Raw genomic sequence first — 21,939 nt, forward strand, 5'->3', positions numbered from 1 at the left:
TCCGTGTGTGTGTGTGTGTGTGTGTGTGTGTGAGAGAGTGTGTGTGTCTGTGAGTGTGTATGTGTGTCTGTGAGTGTGTGTGTGTGTGTGTTTATGTATGTGTGTGTCTGAGTGTGTGTGAGAGTGTCTGTGAGAGAGTGTGTGAGTGTCCGTGATTGTAAGTGTCTGCGAGTGTGAGTGTCAGACACATACACACACACACACACACACCAACCCCAATGAAAGCAGATGTGAACGTGTTACATTAAAGATGGCCTAAAATCAAAACAATTGATTTAGTCGAATTAAACAGAAATCCCTCAGTAAATAAACACATCTGAACACATTAATGTTTTCATCAATGTGATTTCAACTCTCAGTAATCCACCAAAATATTCAAGTTCATATAAATATTTGCTCAGAAAAAGCTGGAGAATAAAACACGTCTTTGTATTTATGAAGTAGTTCAAAAAATATCAACATCTCAAATCCCAAAAGTTCTGAGCATGTTTCACTTACAAAACAACTACACAATCAACTTTTAATTTCAAATATTGCCTGGCTTTCCCCAAAAATTGAAAATCAAGCAACATTAGTGCATATATAAACTCCACCTCTTCAATCCATATTTCTTTTAAAATAATGACAACTATAAATACAGCAAAACTGCATGGTGTGAAATGCCAATGCTCTTAAATATAAATGATTGACACTTTCCACGAATTGGGCACCAACTGGTGTCATATTACTTATTAATGCATTACAATATATTTGGAGAGAGAACTATTTATGTTAGATAATTACTGAACATTTATCATTTAACATAATATTAAATTAACATAGCAAGTAATTAGTTTTAAACACATTAAATGTTGGACTATTCAACCCTGTTACCAGAGGTAATTCTAAGAAAATCATGAAATATTTGTCTTTTAATTAATGGGAAATATAAGTTTCTCAATAACTAAAAAAAAATAAAATAAAAATAAATATGGTACCAAACTAGTGATAAGTTAATTTAGGCTAAATTAAACAACTCCGTTAATTACAACCCATTTGCCCGTACTGGTGAACATCTATCCTAGGATTTCATTAACATTTTTACAAACACTTTACAATAAGGTTCCATTGGTTAACATTAGTTAATGCATTAGATATCATGAAATAACAATTAACAATATATTTTTACAACATTTATTAATCTTTGTTAATGTTAGTTAATAAAATACAATTATTCATTGTTAGTTTATGTTAGTTCCTAGAGTATTAACTAATGTTAACATATATAACGTCTGATTTTAAAAATGTATTAGTATACATTGAAGTTAACAAAGATTAATTAATGCTGTTTATGTATTGTTCATTGTTAGTTCATGTTAATGTTAACAAATGGAGTCTTACTGTAAAGTGTTACCACATTTGATACATTTTTATGTTTATTGTGGTGGACAAAGAACATTTTCTCAAGGTTAAGCAGCTCTTTACACTGAATGTTTATAAAAACAAGACAAAAATTGTTCCCTTTTTGTAGAACATGCCGATCGCTCAGAGCTACTGTTCATTTTGACCACTGATGCAACTGGATTAAACACTTCAAATCTCAGCAGCTTTAGCAAGATGATCATCAGAAGTCACAGTTAATTGTCAGTAGAGAACATGAAGCAGAACGAACTGTACAGCCACATATAATAACACACCTGCCGCTCTGATGAGAGACGAATATGTTAATGGTGGAGGAGAAACAGCTGCTCATCAGCACATACACTTCCTGTCTAAAGAATATCACTAACGTCCCTCTCAACATGTGAAACTTTACTACAGTAATGCTTCTCTTGATAATGAACATGTCCTCCCATGAAGCCAAACCAAAACCTCAAGGAAAAAAAAAGGACTCAGTAAATGGGTAGTCCATGCGTAATATTTCAATTGACTTTACTTTAAATCAACATCAAGTTTTTAGGTAAAAATGTATTTTAGGTGCTGTGTTTTCACATCTTTTTGTCTCCATTAGTTCATTTGAAATGGTCCTGCAGTGAGACTAATGGATTTAAGTACAAATACTCCCTCAATTAATATGAGCTCATAAAAGCAGCATACATAATAATGAAAAGTAATTTTAAATGCACTATAGCATGTAAACTACACAAATATCTCAGTACAGGAAACTGTGCATTGAAGTTTGACCACAAATTACCCTTATAATTGAATAACGACAGGACTAAAGCATAAAGTTGTGTCAAACCCTAATTAAAAGTGTCTGGCTGAACTTCTGCGTCAGTATCGTTTAACGACACACACATTAATGAGAGCAGATGGCCAACGAGAGAGCTCATCCTGTCTGAAGAGTGCCAGTGTTCAAATAAGAACAATGTATTAAAAGTAGAGCCATAGATGGCGATTAAACAACACAGATTTGATAGCAATATTGCAGCGTATCATAGAAATACTACTGCGCTTATGTTTGAAGAGGGAGAGCAGAAATTAATTTATAGTGTCTCGAAGACTTTTATGTGCAAAAGCATCACAGAATGCAATGACAGGAAGACTCCAGACCTGAGAGGAACTGACTCGACTATTTAATGTGTTTTTACTACTTTCTGCCCTCATGCTGTGTTTGTATGCAGGAGTATAAAGCGATGTGTAAGTGTTCCACATGTGTTAAAGTGGAGAACTTTTGTGGAGCCGTTAGGGGGTGAGGGGAGAAAAACCTTGGCCGCCCGGTGACCCCCTTGCTGACCCCAGATCCTCTTGTCTGAATTGAGGTCTGTTTTAGGGTTAGAGGTTTAATGGTAACAAATCATGCAGCACTTCACTGTGATTTAGCAGCAGAGCATCGTGTGTAAAGTGGCCAGGCGAGGAGCGAGGGGTCAGGAACGGGTAATGCTTTGCTGCAGTTCGCCCAGAGAGACCAACGGGTCACTGCAGGTCTGGACCTGATTAAAACAACAGACTGGCAGCTCTTGAACTCAACGCTATCTCTCCACAGCTCTCAAACACAAAAGGCTCCAACAAGACTCAAGAGGAAGAGGAAGTTTTGGAGAATGTCAGTCTGGACTGCAAGTAAACTTGGAACTTGTACGAAAGCACAAACAAAGTTCAAGCAATGTTCTCAAGCAACTTTATTACATTTCTCATATCCAAGACAACTTGAAAACAAACCAAAAACAAGCAGGTGAATGAGTAACAATCATATATCGATCCTTTTGAGCAAACATGAAAGGGTGAGAAATATTAGCAAACAGTCATCAGAGACGCCCCGGCGTATCAGAGCAGATAAGAGTGACCCGCTGTTGCCCTGGCACAGATTACAGGGTGGAGTGACGTACAACAGGACTGTTACCTGCCCTCTCCTCTGTTCGAGCTCCAGCAAGATCTGAAAGGCTGCGGTGCGCCAGTGTTTTTGCACAAGGGTATGATGGTGACCCCCGTCCTGCAGGAGTTCAGATGGAGTTCACAGCACATGTTTGCCAGGAGTCTAGCTCTGCAGGAAAGCTAAATTGCTTCTGGATTCACATCCACACCAACAAACACCCCAGTCATGCCTCTCCTGAGCTGCACTATCACCCTCGAGCGGCTTCAGCTCTGTCCCACCCCATGACACAGGGTTATGATGTCTGAAGGGAAGCACTCTTTCAGCAGAATGCCTCGGTCACGCTGGCAGTCCAGTTCTGCTATAAAACCATACCAGTAGATGACCAGACCTGGACCAAACCTGCAAACAGGAAAAAAAAAAAAAACGTATGAAGAAAACACTGAATTTTACAGTCACCACATACACACTGCGAAGCTTTGAGAGTGACAGACACATACAGGAGTCACTCCCGAACCCAAGACATTTGAAAGGGATAATCATTGCAATGTTTTGGTGTCTTGCGACTGTAGAAACATTGATTCCAACACTAACACATTTGTTGTTAGATATAGAGTAGAATAAAGTAATACTGGCAACCGGAGACGTATAAACAATTCTGTGCTCTCTGGAAAATGTCACTACATCAACAAAGTACCTGATGTATGGTTCAGTTACCTGAAGTCACACTGGGTTACCAAAATGTTTTAGGAATGACACATTTACTTACCTGCAGTGTGAATGCGGCCGGTGTGTATCTACTGCCAGCACTAAACTACATTATTATATAGCGCAGTGTAAGTGGAAACATTTGTGTAGAATAACATTGCAGGATAAAGATAAACTGTGATTGATCCGCTCTGTAGGAAACATGAGCGAGAGATGGCAACAGGAGTGTGTATTCGAGATGGTTCCTCATGTAAGCTGACACATACGTGAGATAGTTCAGTGTTCTACAGTGACTGGATCTCTGTGATGAAGTCCAGCAGTTCTGCTAATCGTTCATCTGTCAGTGCTTTTGCAGTTCAGTCCAGCTGTCTCAAACACACTTAGACACATACTTTGCTTTGGCTCAAGTTGCACTTCTTTAACTCTATAAATAACAGCTAGCTCTGAGAAACTCTGTTAAACAGCATTTAGATCTGCTGTCTCTGACCGAAGCTTTCCATAGCAGCATTTCTGTTTAACATGTCACTTCATGCATCTATAAGGGTGCCTGCACACTAGAGTTTATGCTGCATCAGGTAAAATAGCAAATTCATTGATTTCAGTTGGGATGATGTGTCACAATAACATAGGTGCAATGGTTTGCAATAGTACTGTAATACTCCAACATGCAACCAAAATCTGAGAAAATGTTAACTCCTACTTCAATACAATATGTTGATCAATGAGAATTTCAGAGGGTCCGTTGTGCTTTTGAAAATCGAATTTGCTGTATTCCTGCTTGATTTCAAACTGACCCCGCACTTTCCACACCCACAAAGCGCATCTTACACATTGCTATCCATCAAATGCTCTATCCGAATTTTCTCTACTGTGTAAAAGCCCTAATGCGTTCAGAATGCACGGGATCTTTGACAAGTCTTTGCAGGTCTGGTGCAAGACTCTACCAATGTCTTCATTCACTCTGAAGTTCAACATTTTTGCTGAGCTCAAATCAGATCAGTTCTTTAAACTGTAAACTTCATGTATGAAGACAGATCAGAGCTTTTTCCAGACCAGAGACGGTCCTATCAGAATCAGAATGAGCTTTATTGCCAAGTATGCTTACACATACAAGAAATTTCTCTTGGTGACAGAAGCTTCCAGTACACAAACAATACAACAACAAGACAGAGATAATAAAAAAAAAAATAAAAAAAAATAAAAAAATTATATATATATAGTACAAATACAAATCTGTTATATACAGATTGTGCAAGGGAATGAAATGGCAGAAGAGGTTGGATGTGTTGGATAATATAAAAAGACTAAACTGTGTATTGCACATAGTTATTGCTCAATGGGGCAATTTAACTGTTCATGAGATGGATAGCCTGAGGGAAAAAACTGTTCCTGTGCCTGACGGTTCTGGTGCTCAGAGCTCTGAAGCGTCGGCCAGAAGGCAACAGTTCAAAAAGGTAGTGGGCAGGGTGAGTGTGGTCCAGAGTGGTTTTTCCAGCCCTTTCTCTCAATCTGGAAGTGTATAGTTCTTGAAGGGGGGGCAGGGGGCAACCAATAATCCTCTCAGCAGTCCTAACTGTCCTTTGTAGTCTTCTGATGTCTGATTTCATAGCTGAACCAAACCAGACAGTTATTGAAGTGCAGAGGACAGACTCAATGACTGCTGAGTAGAACTGTATCAGCAGCGCCTGTGGCAGGTTGAACTTCCTCAACTGATGAAGGAAGTATAACCTCTGCTGGGCCTTATTCACAATGGAGTCAATGTGTGTCTCCCACTTCAGGTCCTGTGAGATGGTAGTGCCCAGGAACCCGAATGACTCCACTGCTGCCACAGTGCTGTTCAGAATGGTGAGGGGGGGTCAATGTTGGGGTGTTCCTCCTAAAGTCCACTATCATCTCCACTGTTTTGAGCGTATTCAGCTCCAGTTTGTTTTGATTGCACCAGTCAGCCAGCTGTTCAACCTCCCTTCTGTATGCAGACTCATCGTCATCCTGGATCGTCATCCTATCTAGTTGACTGTCCACAGAAATAAATGAAGGTTTGGGGTGACAGCTCTAACAGACAAGAAGTCTATGGGCTACACAGAGCTACAGGAAGGAGTTTACATAACCTCAACTGTGATCAATTACACCATCAGTAAAATACTACAGCAGTGCCCAGACAACATTCAAACTGTGACTGTATTCATGACTAACTACATCATTACCACCATCCACATCATTACCACCATCCTCACAATTACCATCATCCTCATTACCTCCCTCTTCATCATTACCACCAACCTCCTCATTACCCCCATCCTCCTCATCACCTCCCTCTTCATCATTACCACAATCCTCATCATTACCTCTATCCTCATCAGTACCACCATTCTCATCATTAGCATCATACTCATTACCACATCCTCATCATTATATCCATCCTCATTATTACCACCATTCACATCATTAACATCATACTCATCATTACCACCATCCTCATCATCATTACCACATCCTCATTATCCTCATCATTACCACATCCTCATCATTACCTCCCCCTTAATCATTAAATCCATCCTCATCATCACCTCCCTCTTCATCATTACCACATCTTCATCATTACCACAATCCTCATCATTACCTCTATCCTCATCAGTACCACCATTCTCATCATTAGCATCATACTCATTACCACATCCTCATCATTATATCCATCCTCATTATTACCACCATTCACATCATTACCACCATTCTCATCATTAACATCATACTCATCATAACCACATCCTCATCATTACCATTAGGGATGCTTTGATCGATCGGCCATTGATCAGTATCGGCTGATATTCACATCCTATGATTGGATTGTGATTGGTAATTTAGCCAATTGCATAAACCGACCGCTCATGTCACAAAAGATGCGCAGCTCCTTTAATGGTTGAGCAGCACTGTCATGGCATCACAGAGTGTGGGGAATACTGGCATAGTGTTGTAAGACAACAAACTTGATTCAGCAGTTTAGAACGATGCAGTGGGAGAGGTATGGTGATTATGAAAAGCTTGTTTACTGTACTGGTAATATGGTGTTTCACACACAACACGCAAAGGGAAAAGAGCATGAGCTGTGAAACGTTCCTTATTACCGTTTATGGCGGCAGCTTCTCAGTCTCCGGCATAGGCGTCTCAGTAATAATACAAGTTACAAGATGTGGTGTAATTCAAACATCTTTATTAAATATCACCTGATTAAATGGCATTAACAATAGCACAACCCGTAGAGTCCAGAAATATGCGCTTTCTCTCCGCTTTTCTTTCATCTCTTGCCCTCAAGAGAGAGCACGTGCTCCCTCATTAAAGTTCAAGCAGAAACAAGTAAAAAAAATGAACTATTAATACAATCATCCAATTTAATGAAAAGGCAGGGAAGGAATTTATAAATATAATGTAGGGCTTTACTGGTTGTTTAGATCAGTGTTACTATCAGAAATAATTAATAATTATTTCTGTAGTTATTAATCAATATTTAAATTAATTAATTGGATCTAACTCATTAAAACCTCATATAGGACTCCAGTAAATGTAGCGTGCTACGTTTAGGAGCAAGTTTGGTTATTAGCAATAATTAATAATTATCAAAGATAATTATTAATTATTAAAATCAATAGAACATTGATGAGAATCAATGTTAGCTTTTTTTTTAATCCTTTAAAATCAACACTTATCAATTGTTAACATCGATGAAACATTAAAATTAACACTAGCTTATTGATCATTCTAATTCAATCAAAGATAATTATCAATTATCAAAAATCAATAGAATATTAATAAGGATTAACACTGACGGGGCACCACCCTGAAATCAGGGACTAATAACCGAATATTAAAACAGTCTCAATATTAGATTGTTTTCTTAGGAAAATCGACATCCGAAGAATATCGATTTTCGAATAAAAAAACAATGAATGAAGGTTTGAATCTGAGCACTGACATCCAGTCAGCATGACACAGGCGTATGCAAAACAAACCAAAACACTTCTCTTTGTAATATAAACAAAGTTTATTTATGCAGTAATATCAATTAATAATTAATACAATGCAGTCAATAAACTTCCGACTTACAACTACAAACTAAACAGTGATATGATTAGATATGGAAATAAAATAATCCTATAACACATAAGGTGTGTGTGTGTGACAGTGTGTGTGTGTGTGTCAGTGTGGTTAGTGAGAGAGAGATGATTAAGTGACAGCCCGAAAGCTGATTTCGCGATAGCTGGAGATGAAGCAGCCGTGTTCATCACTCAGAGACGCGGTTTTACGAGCAGGGCTCGTAAAATTCCTGTGTTATTTGACTCTTTAATGGATGAACTCAGTTGCTGTCTCACCCGCGATGGCGAAAATGCACAACAGTTCCATTTGGTTGGACTACAATACAGCAAAACAAATTCGTGATAATTAATACCCTGAGTATTAATAATGAGCGGACATGGCGGTCCGTAAACTGTACAAGCAAAAACCTTGAAACACAAGAATAACACGCTATAATATTCTATCTCTGCCCAGACGTAAACCTCTTACTTGAATCGCATGAGGACACAGGTAGAATGTGTTTTCCTCCGTCCTTTAACTTTGACCCGGTTTCTTGAGGCTCGGGTGATGACGAGAAGACGTTTCCTCGCGCTGTCGGCGGCCGGTACGGCTGTTGATTCTCAGAGGGCGGTACGGCTGTTGATTCTCGGCGGGCTGGCGGAGAACTCAGAAATGTCGACTTGATTGAAGATGGAAGAGAAATCTTTAATCTCTTCACTTCTGTAGGCAAACGGATGAAGATGCGAATTGCTCGGCGGTCTCCTTCGGATCCGTTAGAGTGTTTGGTTGAACACAGAGTAATCTCAACTCGTCCAGCGAGATGGAGATTGTATGGCTACAGTTTCAAGTCGGACATTACTTCCTTATGCCACGAGGTTACACCGGAGAGCAGCAAAAAGCTACGTCCGTATTCGGTGAACGAAGTAGCCGGAAGCCACTTTGGAAGCATTTCAGAATTATTTGAAGTCCTGATGATGTCATGTTTGAGGGACGTTCTGTTGTGTGCCTCATCCAATAGGAGTTGAGAGCTCGATCCTTTAGTGGGCGAGGCTTCATGGATCTGTAGTCTGTTTAGGACTCCCTTTGTTTGATTTTGGCGCGATTTTATCAGTAAGATTTATGACTTAGAAGGAGGGGGCTTGAGGAATGTTTTTTATGACTGTTAGGCCTGCCTTTGTCTTCTATCTGAATACATGAGGCCCAACAATAACAATTCTTTATACAATATTAAGATATCATAATATAATTACTATTAAATATAAATTATAAAAATTATAAGTATTAAATATAATGAAAAAATAAAATAGAAATAAAATAAGAATAAGAATAATTATATAAAACAATGACAGTGAATCAACAACCAAAAATGTCACATTAAGTTTAATTGCACCTATGGGTTATCAGTTTGTCTTCAGTTTGACAATAAGCTTAATTGTTTTTATAGGGCTATCTATCTTAATATTTTGTTAGCCTATACTTGTTTTAAAGTCTTATTAAACAAAGCTTTTTTAATAAGCTTTAATAAAAAACATTTTTTTTTAAAGTGATATTACTGGGAAGAGGAAAATTAAATAAAAAGTGAGTGCAGAAAACTTACATATAGCAAGTTATCAGAGATCCTGAGAAATGATTTGTATCTGTATTGGCCGATCAGGTGACAAGAAGATTGGTGATCAGTATTGGCTGTAAAAATCCTGATCAGAGCATCCCTAATTATTATCATCCTCATTATTACCATTGTGTCCTCATCATTACATCATCCTCATCAATAACATTTGTCCTCCTCATTACCATCATCATTTGTCCTCATTACTACTGTCTTCATCATTAAAATTTGTCCTCATCATCACCATCTAAATAATGTTGGGTGTGTTGGGGAAGTTAAACTGTAATTGACCTGCACCCTCTGCACCTCTGTTGCGGCTTTGGGGTAAATATAATGTTAATTCCTGCTTTCTCCTTCACACACCGATTTACGGTCCAGTATTCAGACTAAGTGAATGAGCTAACACCAATAGCCCTGAAGAGAAAGCAAACAGACAAACCACAGTCAATCTGAAGAACCAATCAACAAGGCTATAATCTTTCATCTCTGAACCCTAAACAAATCCACTGCACAGACTGCCATTCTTTTTATATAAATGTTATGGACATAATCCAAACATTTACATTATATAACATGAGAAAGTTGAAGGTAGTTTTTATCTTTATAGCATTGTCATGTTCTTCATGATCATTTTGGACAGTGTAGAGGAGGCGGAGCTGGGAGGGACACAGAGAACAGTAAAGGAACATTCTGCAAAGGTTAAAACTGAAGATCAACAGATAAAGCAGCGCCATGATGTCCTTGGGCCACCAAGCACAGTTCCAAAAAACATGAGGAAACAGTTTCATCAAGGACTTTCAAAATGGAGGACATATACAGTAGGTGGTAACTCAAGTAGAACTGAAGCTCATAGAAAGCAGATCCTGAAACAAGCTTTTGGAGAAAATAACAGTTTTCACTTGTGGTGGTGAAGAGGTGGAGGATAATCTTGTAGGGTCTTGGGTTAAGTAGACACATTTGTAACCCCTGAGGAAATCCAAACAGCTTTCATTCTAGACACAAAAGCAAAATGAGCAGTATACCTCAATGCAAAGGTTCCATAAACAAAATTACAAACGGACACAGGGCTCCAATTATAATTGAGGTCTATTATGTGGGCCACTGCTCTGCCAACTAAATCTGGCACAAGTATCGCTCGGGGGAAGTCAGTGATCTAACATCTAACTGCGTAACGAGTCGGTGAAATTGTTTGTGAAATGTAGCTAATTTGGAGCGCGTCGGTTTGGCGGGCTGAGAGAGTGGGATGCCGCTGAGAGTGTCGCTGGCAGACATACCACCATTAACTGTAACGAGCGGCCGCATTTGATTTTCAAGCAGGTGTCATGCTGGTTAAAAAGGTGTCTTAATGACAGCTCAGCACTTATGAACAAAAAGCAGAGAGGAAGTGCTGTGCGAGTAAGCCACCATCTGAGTGGCCTCCTCCCCATCAATGCACACTCATAATCTTGGAGTAATTGAATAACTAATTAATTAAAGCCCTCCGTGGTGTCATCTCTGCTCGCTGCTGCAAATCTTGGCAGCTTCCAGGAGATAGCTTTCTTCAACAGAGCGGGAGTATTCTGAAATCCATATATGCTGTGATTTAGAATATCAGAGCTTATGTTTTCCATACAATGAAAGTGGATAATGATTTATATTGTAAAAGCACACCATAGAAGTATTATAAAAATAGCCCAGATGACTCACACTACATTCAATTTCATTTAGACTGATTTGAGAACCGTTTCAACAAATTCATTTAAAATAACTGACTCAAAAGAACACTGACAAATTATGACAACACTATGACTTTTGTTTTACTCTACACAAGAGCAATATCTAGCACATGAAATATTTTAGAGCAGAGAAAAACTGGACATATATACATATATATATATATACACACAGTGAAGTCAGAAGTTTACATACACCTTATCAAAATACATTTAAACTCAGTTTTTCACAATTCCTGACATTTAATCGTAGAAAACATTCCCTGTCTTAGGTCAGTTAGGATCACTACTTTATTTTAAGAATGTGAAATGTCAGAATAATAGTAGAGAGAATTATTTCTTTCAGCTTTTATTTCTTTCATCACATTCCCAGTGGGTCAGAAGTTTACATACACTTTGTTAGTATTTGGTAGCATTGCCTTTAAATTGTTTAACTTGTGTCAAATGTTTTGGGTATCCTTCCACAAGCTTCTCACAATAAGTTGCTGGAATTTTGGCCCATTCCTCCAGACAGAACTGGTGTAACTGAGTCAGGTTTGTAGGACTCCTTGCTCACACACACTTTTTCAGTTCTGCCCACAAATTTTCTATCGGATTGAGGTCAGGGCTTTGTGATGGCCACTCCAATACCTTGACTTTGATGTCTTTAAGCTATTTTGCCACAACTTTGGAGGTATGCTTGGGGTCATTGTCCATTTGGAAGACCCATTTGTGACCGAGCTTTAACTTCCTGGCTGATGCCTTGAGATGTTGCTTCAATATATCCACATAATTTTCCTTCCTCATGATGCCATCTATTTTGTGAAGTGCATGAGTCCCTCCTGCAGCAAAGCACCCCCACAACATGATGCTGCCACCCCCATGCTTCACGGTTGGGATGGTGTTCTTCGACTTGCAAGCCTCACCCTTTTTCCTCCACATAACGATGGTCATTATGGCCAAAAAATTCCATTTTTGTTTCATCAGACCACAGGAAACTTCTCCAAAAAGTAAGATCTTTGTCCCCATGTGCACTTGCAAACTGTAGTCTGGCTTTTTTATGATGGTTTTGGAGCAGTGGCTTCTTCCTTGCTGAGCAGCCTTTCAGGATATGTCGATATAGGATTCGTTTTGCTGTGGATATAGATACTTGTCTACCTGTTTCCTCCAGCATCTTCACAAGGTCCTTTACTGTTGTTCTGGGATTGATTTGCACTTTTTGCACCAAACTACGTTCATCTCTAGGAGACAGAATGCGTCTCCTTCCTGAGCAGTATGATGCTGTGTGGTCCCATGGTGTTTATACTTGCGTACTATTGTTTGTACAGATGAACGTGGTACCTTCAGGCGTTTGGAAATTGCTCCCAAGCATGAACCAGACTCATGGAGGTCCACAATTTATTTTCTGAGGTCTTGGCTGATTTCTTTTGATTTTCCCATGATGTCTAGCAAAGAGACACTGAGTTTGAAGGTAGACCTTAAAATACATCCACAGGTACACCTCCAATTCAGTACACCTCCTATCAGAAGCTAATTGGATAATTGCCTAAAGGCTTGACATCATTTTCTGGAATTTTCCAAGCTGCTTAAAGGCACAGTTAACTTAGTGTATGTAAACTTCTGACCCACTGAAATTGTGATATAGTCAATTAAAAGTGAAACAATCTGTCTGTAAACAACTGTTGGAAAAATTACTCGTGTCATGCACAAAGTAGATGTCCTAAACAACTTGCCAAAACTATAGTTTGCTAATATGAAATCTGTGGAGTGGTTAAAAAATTAGTTTTAATGACTTCAACCTTAGTGTATGTAAACTTCTGACTTAAACTGTGTGTGTATATATATATATATATATATATACATATATATATACACACACACACACACACACACACACACACACACACACTGAGCACTTTATTAGGAAAACTATGGTCCTAATAAAGTGCCCAACGTGGTCTTCTGCTGTTGTTTCCCATCCGCCTCAAGGTTCTACATGTTGTGCATTCAGAGATGATATTCTTCTCACCACAATTGTACAGAGCGGTTATCTGAGTTACTGTAGACTTTGTCAGTTCAAACCAGTCTGGTCATTCTCTGTTGACCTCTCTCATCAACAAGGTGTTTCCATCCACAGAACTGCCCCTCACTGGATGTTTTTTGTTTTTGGCACCATTCGGAGTAAATTCTAGAGACTCAAACCAGCCCGTCTGGCACCAACAATCATGCCACTGTCCAAATCACTGAGATCATATTTTTTCCCCATTCTGATGGTTGATGTGAACATTAACTGAAGCTCCTGACCCGTATCTGCATGATTTTACGCATTGCACTGCTGCCACACGATTGCCTGATTAGATAATATACTGTATATATTTACTGTAGAAATTCCCATGAATTTTGAGACATCATTCAATTACATGAGTTTTCTGGAAGGCCTGGAAAACACAATTTTAAAATCCCCTTATATTTCCATGTTTTCCAAGACTCCTGGGAACTCTGTCTGAAGTACTTCAATGGTACACTTATGGTGTTTGTTTTTTTTTTTTTTTGGTCCTTTCAAATCTTGATGGGATAAACCACCATTCATGTTCATTGAAAAGTCCAGCATAAACATTCTACCATCTCATTTTGTGATCCAATGAAGAAAGGAAGCATGAATAAATGATATTCACTGAATTTTCATTCATGGGTAAACTATTCCTTTAAGAGTTAAAGTCATTTTCATTTAACGGCATACAGTATGTGCTTATAAAACACTACCACATAAACCTCAATAATTACAAAAATGGTTGAGAAAAATGTTTATGTAGTTCCTTGAAGTACAATTTGTTTGACTCCTCGATTTATCTGTCGGTTTCCAGTATTTTCAGGTCTGCAGCACTCTATGCGTCACTGCTGAGAATACGTGGAGAAAAGAGCGAGACGCAGGAAGGCAGGATGGCACTGTCACAGCTCAGGTCAGGGCTGCTTCTCGCCTGGTGATTAATTGGTGTTTATTTATAGGGCTTGAACCGGGTTGCAGGGGGCGGGGAGCTCAAGGCTGTGAGCGAGGTGATATCAGCATGGAACCCGCGTCTAGCATACTTTACCGGACCTGCCCGCGGGCGTGCATTCAGGAGCATGGCCACAATAATAAAAGAAAACTTCACACAAACAGGATGTTTAAAGGGTGCGAGAGACATGGCCTTGAATGGACGCAACACAGTCCACAATAAATAAACAACGTGTCCTACTCCATAAATATCACAAGGTGAACATACGTGCTGGCCTTTATCACATCGTTGGGGCTGTTCGTAGCTTTTACAATGATGAAAACATTTAATTCTGTATGTAATATTGAGTCATTAAAGTACAAAAAAGCTACATTTTGAAAAAGGCCCAGCAGAGGTTGTACTCCCTTCATCAGTTGAGGAAGTTCAACCTGCCACAGGCGCTGCTGATACAGTTTTACTCAGCAGTCATTGAGTCTGTCCTCTGCACTTCAATAACTGTCTGGTTTGGTTCAGCTATGAAATCAGACATCAGAAGACTACAAAGGACAGTTCGGATTGCTGAGAGGATTATTGGTGCTCCCCTATCCACCCTGCTAGAACTGCACACATCCAGAGTGGCTGGAAAAATCACTCTTGACCCCATTCACCCAGCCCACTACCTTTTCGAACTGTTGCCCTCTGGCCGGCGCTACAGAGCTCTGAGCACCATCAGGCACAGGAACATGTTTTTCCCTCAGGCCATCCAGCCCATGAACAGTTAAAACTGCCCCCAAATACTTTCCTTTTGTCAATACAACCATGTGCAATATTCAATCCATCCATTTCTACTTATATCCATATTTCATTTATATTCTTTAACATATCCTATCTCTTCTTCAATGCATTACATCACCTGCACAGAACTGTATATCTGTATATAAAATATTTGAACAACATTATCGCTCTATTGTATATTTCTCTTTTTTATCTGTTATATCTTATTTTTTATTTTTATGTCACTATATGTATATATGTTTCAATGTATATGTTTGTATGTATGTATATATGGTTGCATTCTCTTTGCACTGGAAGCTCCTGTCACCAAGACAAATTCCTTGTGTGTGTAAGCATACTTGGCAATAAAGCTCATTCTGATTCTGATCTGATTCAAACGCAGCGTAATTACTGAAGAGGTGTTGTGACGTCAACACCAACACTGATTAAAGAGGAAGCAATTCAGGTCTAACGCTACTTGACGTTTTTAACGGCACTGTTCTGCTGCCGTTGATGAGGATTCAATCTGGTCGTCTGGTCTGAAGAAGTGAAATACTTCCAGTAACAGGGCTATTGATGTGAGTGTGGAGATTAAAGCGGTATTAAAGTGTTATATCTGAAAACCTCAACACATCCGTGACCCTTTGGACGAGAGGAGCTGTGGGCCATTACAGCTCGTGTCTCATTTAGTCCGATCAGTGGTGGCTAACAGCCCCTCGAACCTGCGACACATATTGATAAGCTCATTAATGCGTGAGGGTAAAGAGTGCCGTTTCTATTCGCTGTGTGGCCATAACTGCATAAATCTGCTCTGCGCTCATTATCCTGTGCTTATGGATAATGATGGTTGGGCTATCGGTGAGGTGCGACCCAATAAAGGCCTGACCTGTCTGTGATAATGACTGTGGAGAGATGACACTTCCAGATTTAGCCACTTCATTTCCTCCTCAATGACAATGTGAAGAGGATGCAGGGAGACGGGCAGATGGCAATAAAAAAGTTAAATGCAGGTAGATTTGTCCACATATGGCACTTTCAACCAATAGGGTACAATATAGGCCCTACTCTTTTTTTTAACAAATGGTCAACTTTTGTTCAAACTAAATATTATGGGGGGAATTCACTAAGAACGAATTTACACAATAGGTCCTTAGGCTACAATTACAGTATGTACACAAAATGAGTTATAAACATTCTTTATAAACAAGTTATAACAAACTAGAGGTACTAAAATGGTCCCCTTGAGTGTCCCACCCCAGTAATGGCCCTAAAAAGGTACAATTTAGTCCCTTTTCCTGAGTGTGAGGTTTGCAATTTTTTTAAAGCTGCAATTTGTAACAATTTTCATGTTTTTTTTTTGCCAATGTGTCAACAGCTTGTAACGCAACTTAAAAAATGAGCCCTTCCCGGACTCCCTAGGTTGCCTATTAAAGCCTGTAGACTGATATTCATGCGAAGGGAGCGGGTCGCTTTTGCCGGGAAAATCCAAAGGATGTGACGTTTATGTGCGCTCCCGAGAGTCGTGCTTCACCTAACCCTAACCCTATTCAACAGCGACAACAAACTGCAACACTAGGTAACGTTATCTTAGAGATGGAATCCAGCAAACGTCCGGCTCCCAGCACAACACTGACTCCTACACAAACTCAGAGTAAGCCAAAAAAACATTTATCTACTGAATCCCGTCTGGATAAGCGGGAATGTGATCGTGGTCGAGCGAAAACTAGAGTGAACATCGGCAGGACATTTGATTCCTGGAGGGACCTTCGTTCAGTTTTGGGGATCAAAACTGACCCTGAATTGGTGTTCTTCTTTTTGGGCAGGTAAACTTACATAACTGCAAAGCATGTGAAATATAGTGCCATAAGGATTGATCTGTGTCATTTTAGCTAACTTGATCTTGCCTGCACAGTAACTGTCATAAACAATGTTAATCTGTAATTATTGAGCAAGGTAAACTACAATAACACATGAAATGAATGCTAGACAATGTTCAAGATAATGCAAAAAGCTCCATTCATTAGTGTAACGTAACTTGGTTATACAGAAAATATATACAATCTATTATTATAAAACAATAGCACATCGATATATCAAAATGACAGTTGTGATCACATCAATACTGAATTGTGTCAACATATTTATAATGTACAGTCTATTTTATAAACAACTACTGTCATCATCCACCAAATTAAGCTAACAGCTATTGATAAAGCTGGCTAGCTAGCTAACGCCGACATAGGCTATCGTATAAATGCAGTCAATGTATCATGCAAAGAAAAGTGATTACTTCAAACTACAGTCTCACATAGTCAGACGTATATCCACACTTTGTTTTAGCCCTGTTCCAGCACTGGAGAGTCAAATATAATATACAGTCTCAAAGTTTGTAGTAAAACAATCATAACTGTGTCATTTTAATTATGCTACCTCATCTGTCAACATGATACCGGTGAATCACGTTCAGTCTCTTTGTACATTACGTCATTGTTTTGGTCGATGCTCGTTCGCGTCTCTATGGAGTGTGTGTGCGAGCACGAGGAACAGGTAGCTGCTGCAGTTCACTGAACGGCCACAGGTGTCACTAATAACAAGGGTTTCTGAATATTACATACTGCACCTTTAAACCTCTTTACTAAAATTTGGGACATGTGTAAATACATTTTAAAATCCTGATGTGTGTGATTGTTATTTTGTAGCAATAAACATTCAATTAAATTCAAAATTAGCCCCTTAAAGATCAAAAGGGGGCACTATATCGTGTAAAAAAGTTTACGCTTAAAACGTTAAAGTCTGCTTATCCATAAGTCGGGTATCATTTGAAAACTTAGAATGTGATCTTTTCAGAGATCACCATCAATTCTGCATTTATATTACATAAAATAATAAAATAACACCTCAAAACAATGGCGTTGAACATTAGCACCCCCAGAGATTATGTAGTAGAAATATTTATATAAAAATAGAATTCCTTCATTTAGCTCATAAATGGACAAGTCAAGCTCTCACTCTCAGGAATGTGACTGTACAGTTAATTGTTTCTCCCTAATAACACAGTTTGAAAGATTTTCAAAAGAATCGAAGTGAAATATGATTTCTGTAAGTCATCAAATACAAATGTCACATTTATGCACCGATAACTGCTGCTGTAAGCCCCAAATAGCTAAAAACATTATAGCTGCTTTTATCATTGGAAGTTCTCTAAAAATGAGCCATTGTTTACTTGTCTGTGAGCTTGCTTGTGTGAATAATCCAATGTTATATCGAAGATGTCCAGAACAAAATATGCCATCCCGAAGGAAAAGCATGCTAAACAAATCATCAGAAAATATGTTTTTGACTATTGATGATAAAAATTGAGCTTGATGAAAGCAGTCAACACTGAAACACAGGATTTGTGCCTTTAATACTTCAAAAACAGTTATGGTTGTACCAGAATGGGGTAACAGAATTGCACATTTAGGCTACATAAAGAGTTGGCTTGTTGCAAGGGACCAAGTTTTGGTTTGTAGTTCGTGATAAACTATTTCATTTAAATTAAATTAAAGATTTTTTTTTTTCTCTCACAATAACGTTGGTAAGAGTGTTGAATGATTAAACTTGACAAAAGCAGGATGTGTCAGGACTAAAATACAGCATTTGTGCCTTTAATGCATCCAAAAGTGTAACATGTACTATATTTGAGGAGAGTATCAAACACATACAGAACTGCATCCAGCAAAGGATGTATAGAAACAAATGGATGGAGGAAAACAACATCAATGCTGAGAGATTTTTCCAGATGTCCTCTTTGTTCATGGAGTATTACAGTGAGCTGTGACTCTCTTTGACATGCACCCAGCTGCACAGGCTACAGGTCAAGTCATCTGCGTGCATGCTGTTCTGCGATCTGTCTGCACTTAGATGAAGAAACGCTGCATGGACCTGATGTCACACTGACTCCAGGATAAAGCTCCAGTGAGGAGCATGTGTGATCAGATCTGACTACAGAGAAAACTCTCCACCTCTGAGGAGCTTCCTCACAGGACGGCGGTCTCATAAGAGTCTGACCCTTGCCCTCTCTCCTCAGATAAAGTGTCAGGTGACCTTCAGTTCAGCAGGAGTGGAGCGATCTGCTCTCCATCATGTAAATGGACAAAAGGTTTCATCAACACTTCCTGTGAATCCATTAGAAGAGCAGCTTTTATATTACACCACTTCATTTTACAGATATGATGGATTAAACCAGTGGTTCAACACTAGTGGGTCATGACCCAAACATGAGTCACAGACAGCAGGGAAAAACAATGCTAAATGCAAATAATTAAATGCAACTTATTGTATAATTGTGCATAGTTGTGATAGTTGTGCATTGAATTTAACACTGCAGTATTTTGGTGCAAATCTGTCACTTGGTAATATGTCTAATAGTAATAAAATATTAGTCCCAGTGTTTGTTCCATGTGTTAGACTGGAGAAAAACTTCTGAATGCTGAAAATACATTAATACATATGTCTTTAACTCTCATGTCCCAGTGGTTGATTTTTACAAGAAAACAAACCTATTTCACATTTTGTTTTCTTTTTTTTGTTATATAAGAAGGTCTTATTAAAACTGAAATGGAAACTTTTTACCAGGACTTCAATTATTTTTTCAGTACTTTTTAAATGTGTTTTATGTATAGATTTTATTGTTTTATCTTGTCCCTGACCCAGTTTCAATATTAAACTCTGAAAATACATGATAAAAATACAAACTATTACATGTTTAAAACTATGATAATCTCAACAAAGTGTGAAATAATAATAATAATAATAAAAACATTTCAATATTTATTGTGTGAAAATGATTTCTATTAATTATTCAATAATTACAGCTGTCCCACAGTTGTAGCATCATTTCCACCTCACCAAACACTTTTGCCCCTAATAAAGTTTTTTCAGAAGTTAGTGTACTTGTTAACCAAGTGGACAAAAGTGTCAGTGAAGAGCACGCTGGAGATGAAATATGGACAAAACAACAAACCAAAAAAAAAAAAAAAAAAAAAAAATCTCACTTTTTATTTGCCACCATTTCCAATCAAGCTGTAATTTTGACAAATTATGCAAAAAGTATGAAAATATAATTTAATTGTGTGTATTTAGGATACATAAAATGTTATCTATGAAATTAGCCCTAACAAGACAGTCAGGAGTCGGTCATTTTATTTTAAAATAATTAAAAATATCATTTCCTGGGGGGCCTGGGTATCTCAGCGAGTAAGATGCTGACTATCACCCCTGGAGTCACGAGTTCGAATCCAGGGTGTGCTGAATGACTCCAGCCAGGTCTCCTAAGCAACCAAATTGGCCCGGTTGCTAGGGAGGGTAGAGTCACATGGGGTAACCACCTCGTGGTCGTGATTAGTGGTTCTCGCTCTCAATGGGGCGTGTTGTAAGTTGTGCATGGATCGTGGAGAGTAGCATGAGCCTCCACATGCTGTGAGTCTCCGCGGTGTCATGCACAACGAGTCACGTGATAAGATGCACGGATTGACGGTCTCAGAAGCGGAGGCAACTGAGACTTGTCCTCCACCACCCGGACTGAGGTGAGTAACCGCACCACCATGAGGACCTACTAAGTAGTGGGAATTGGGCATTCCAAATTGGGAGAAAATGGGATTAAAATAAAAAATACAAATAAACTGTCATTTCCAGCACTAAATTCTATTAAACACAATACAGAATTTGAGATGTGCTGGAAATGATAATAAAAATGACATAAATCTCCTGTGATGCATGAACACACTGATGGACATTGTTAGTAGACTAATAAAATCAACTAGTGCTCTCTATCAGAACTTTTTTCACCAGTTGTCATTTTCTGCAAATAAATGCTCTAAATGACAATATTTTTATTTGGAATTTGGGAGAAATGTTGTCAGTACTTTATATAATAACACAAACATTTTCATTTTACTCACTATAAATAGTAAATCCAGAGAAACTGATCATTTTGCAGTGGTCTCTTATTTTTTCCAGAGCTGAATATGAAAAACAAGAACATTTATTAGTCAGGACGAATGAGAAGAAACAAGAACGATAGCTGGTGTTAATTTCCAGAAAGACATCACCTTGTGCCCTACTGATGAATAGCCAGTGAATAATAGGTAAGAGTGTCTGATGAGAACAAGCGGGGGTCTAACCGCTAGTGTCAGGGGGATACGAGCTCCTGAAACCTGTTATTGTGAACTCCCAGCAGCCCCAGTGAATAATTAGCTGTCCTCTCTAAGGGGCTCAAAACAAATCCCTTTCAATGGCCTTCAGTTCAGCTGTACCGCGAGCGCGTCTAATCCCGCTCTTAACCCGGCCTGCTAATGTGTTTCCAATTTGTGACGAGCCCGTCTGCAGCTCCGCCTGTAATCAACAACAGTTTGGAGTGAAACCTGAGTGCCGTCTGGAGGGGCGACCCGGCGCCTCTGTGCTGAAGTGACCAGCGTCTCTGTGTCCTGCAGACTGAGTGAACGCTCCTCCATTCAAATAAACAAGAGCAGCTCGCACACACTGCTCGGATAGTGCTCATTGTGTGTAACTGAGTGTGAGTTGTGTTTATTTTCCAGACTTCATCTTTGAAACTTATTCCACCACAGAATATTAATTATCACCTTCTACTGAACTCAAGAGGACGAGAGCTTATGAGAAGGTGTGTATGCTGGTTGTCAGACATCCAATGAGAAAAAAAAACATGAGAAAAGGACACTAAAAATAAGAGAAGCCTGTCTAGATATCGTCCAGTGAGAAAACAGGCCTGGATCTTGTCCAAGTCACCACCTTTGCTATTGTAACTGCGACACTATCAACATGTCAGCA

At 38.9% G+C, this 21,939-nt stretch overlaps 2 protein-coding genes across 7 annotated transcripts in view; both read right to left on the reverse strand.

Annotated features, from left to right (window-relative positions):
• LOC127455400 (uncharacterized) overlaps nt 1-21,939 on the reverse strand; it is a 329,023-nt gene that overhangs the window by 62,936 nt on the left and 244,148 nt on the right. The gene's annotated exons all lie outside the window — the stretch shown is intronic.
• The window catches only part of cdin1 (CDAN1 interacting nuclease 1), a 112,980-nt gene continuing 94,131 nt past the window's right edge, over nt 3,091-21,939 (reverse strand). For all 6 annotated transcript variants that reach the window (XM_051723266.1, XM_051723272.1, XM_051723271.1 and 3 more), the window contains one exon: nt 3,091-3,691. In XM_051723266.1, the coding sequence (XP_051579226.1) occupies nt 3,556-3,691 (136 nt within the window). In that variant the 3' untranslated portion in view covers nt 3,091-3,555. The remainder of the gene's footprint in view (nt 3,692-21,939) is intronic.

Source organism: Myxocyprinus asiaticus, chromosome 17, assembly GCF_019703515.2.
Source record: "Myxocyprinus asiaticus isolate MX2 ecotype Aquarium Trade chromosome 17, UBuf_Myxa_2, whole genome shotgun sequence".
Taxonomy (NCBI): Eukaryota; Metazoa; Chordata; class Actinopteri; order Cypriniformes; family Catostomidae; genus Myxocyprinus; species Myxocyprinus asiaticus.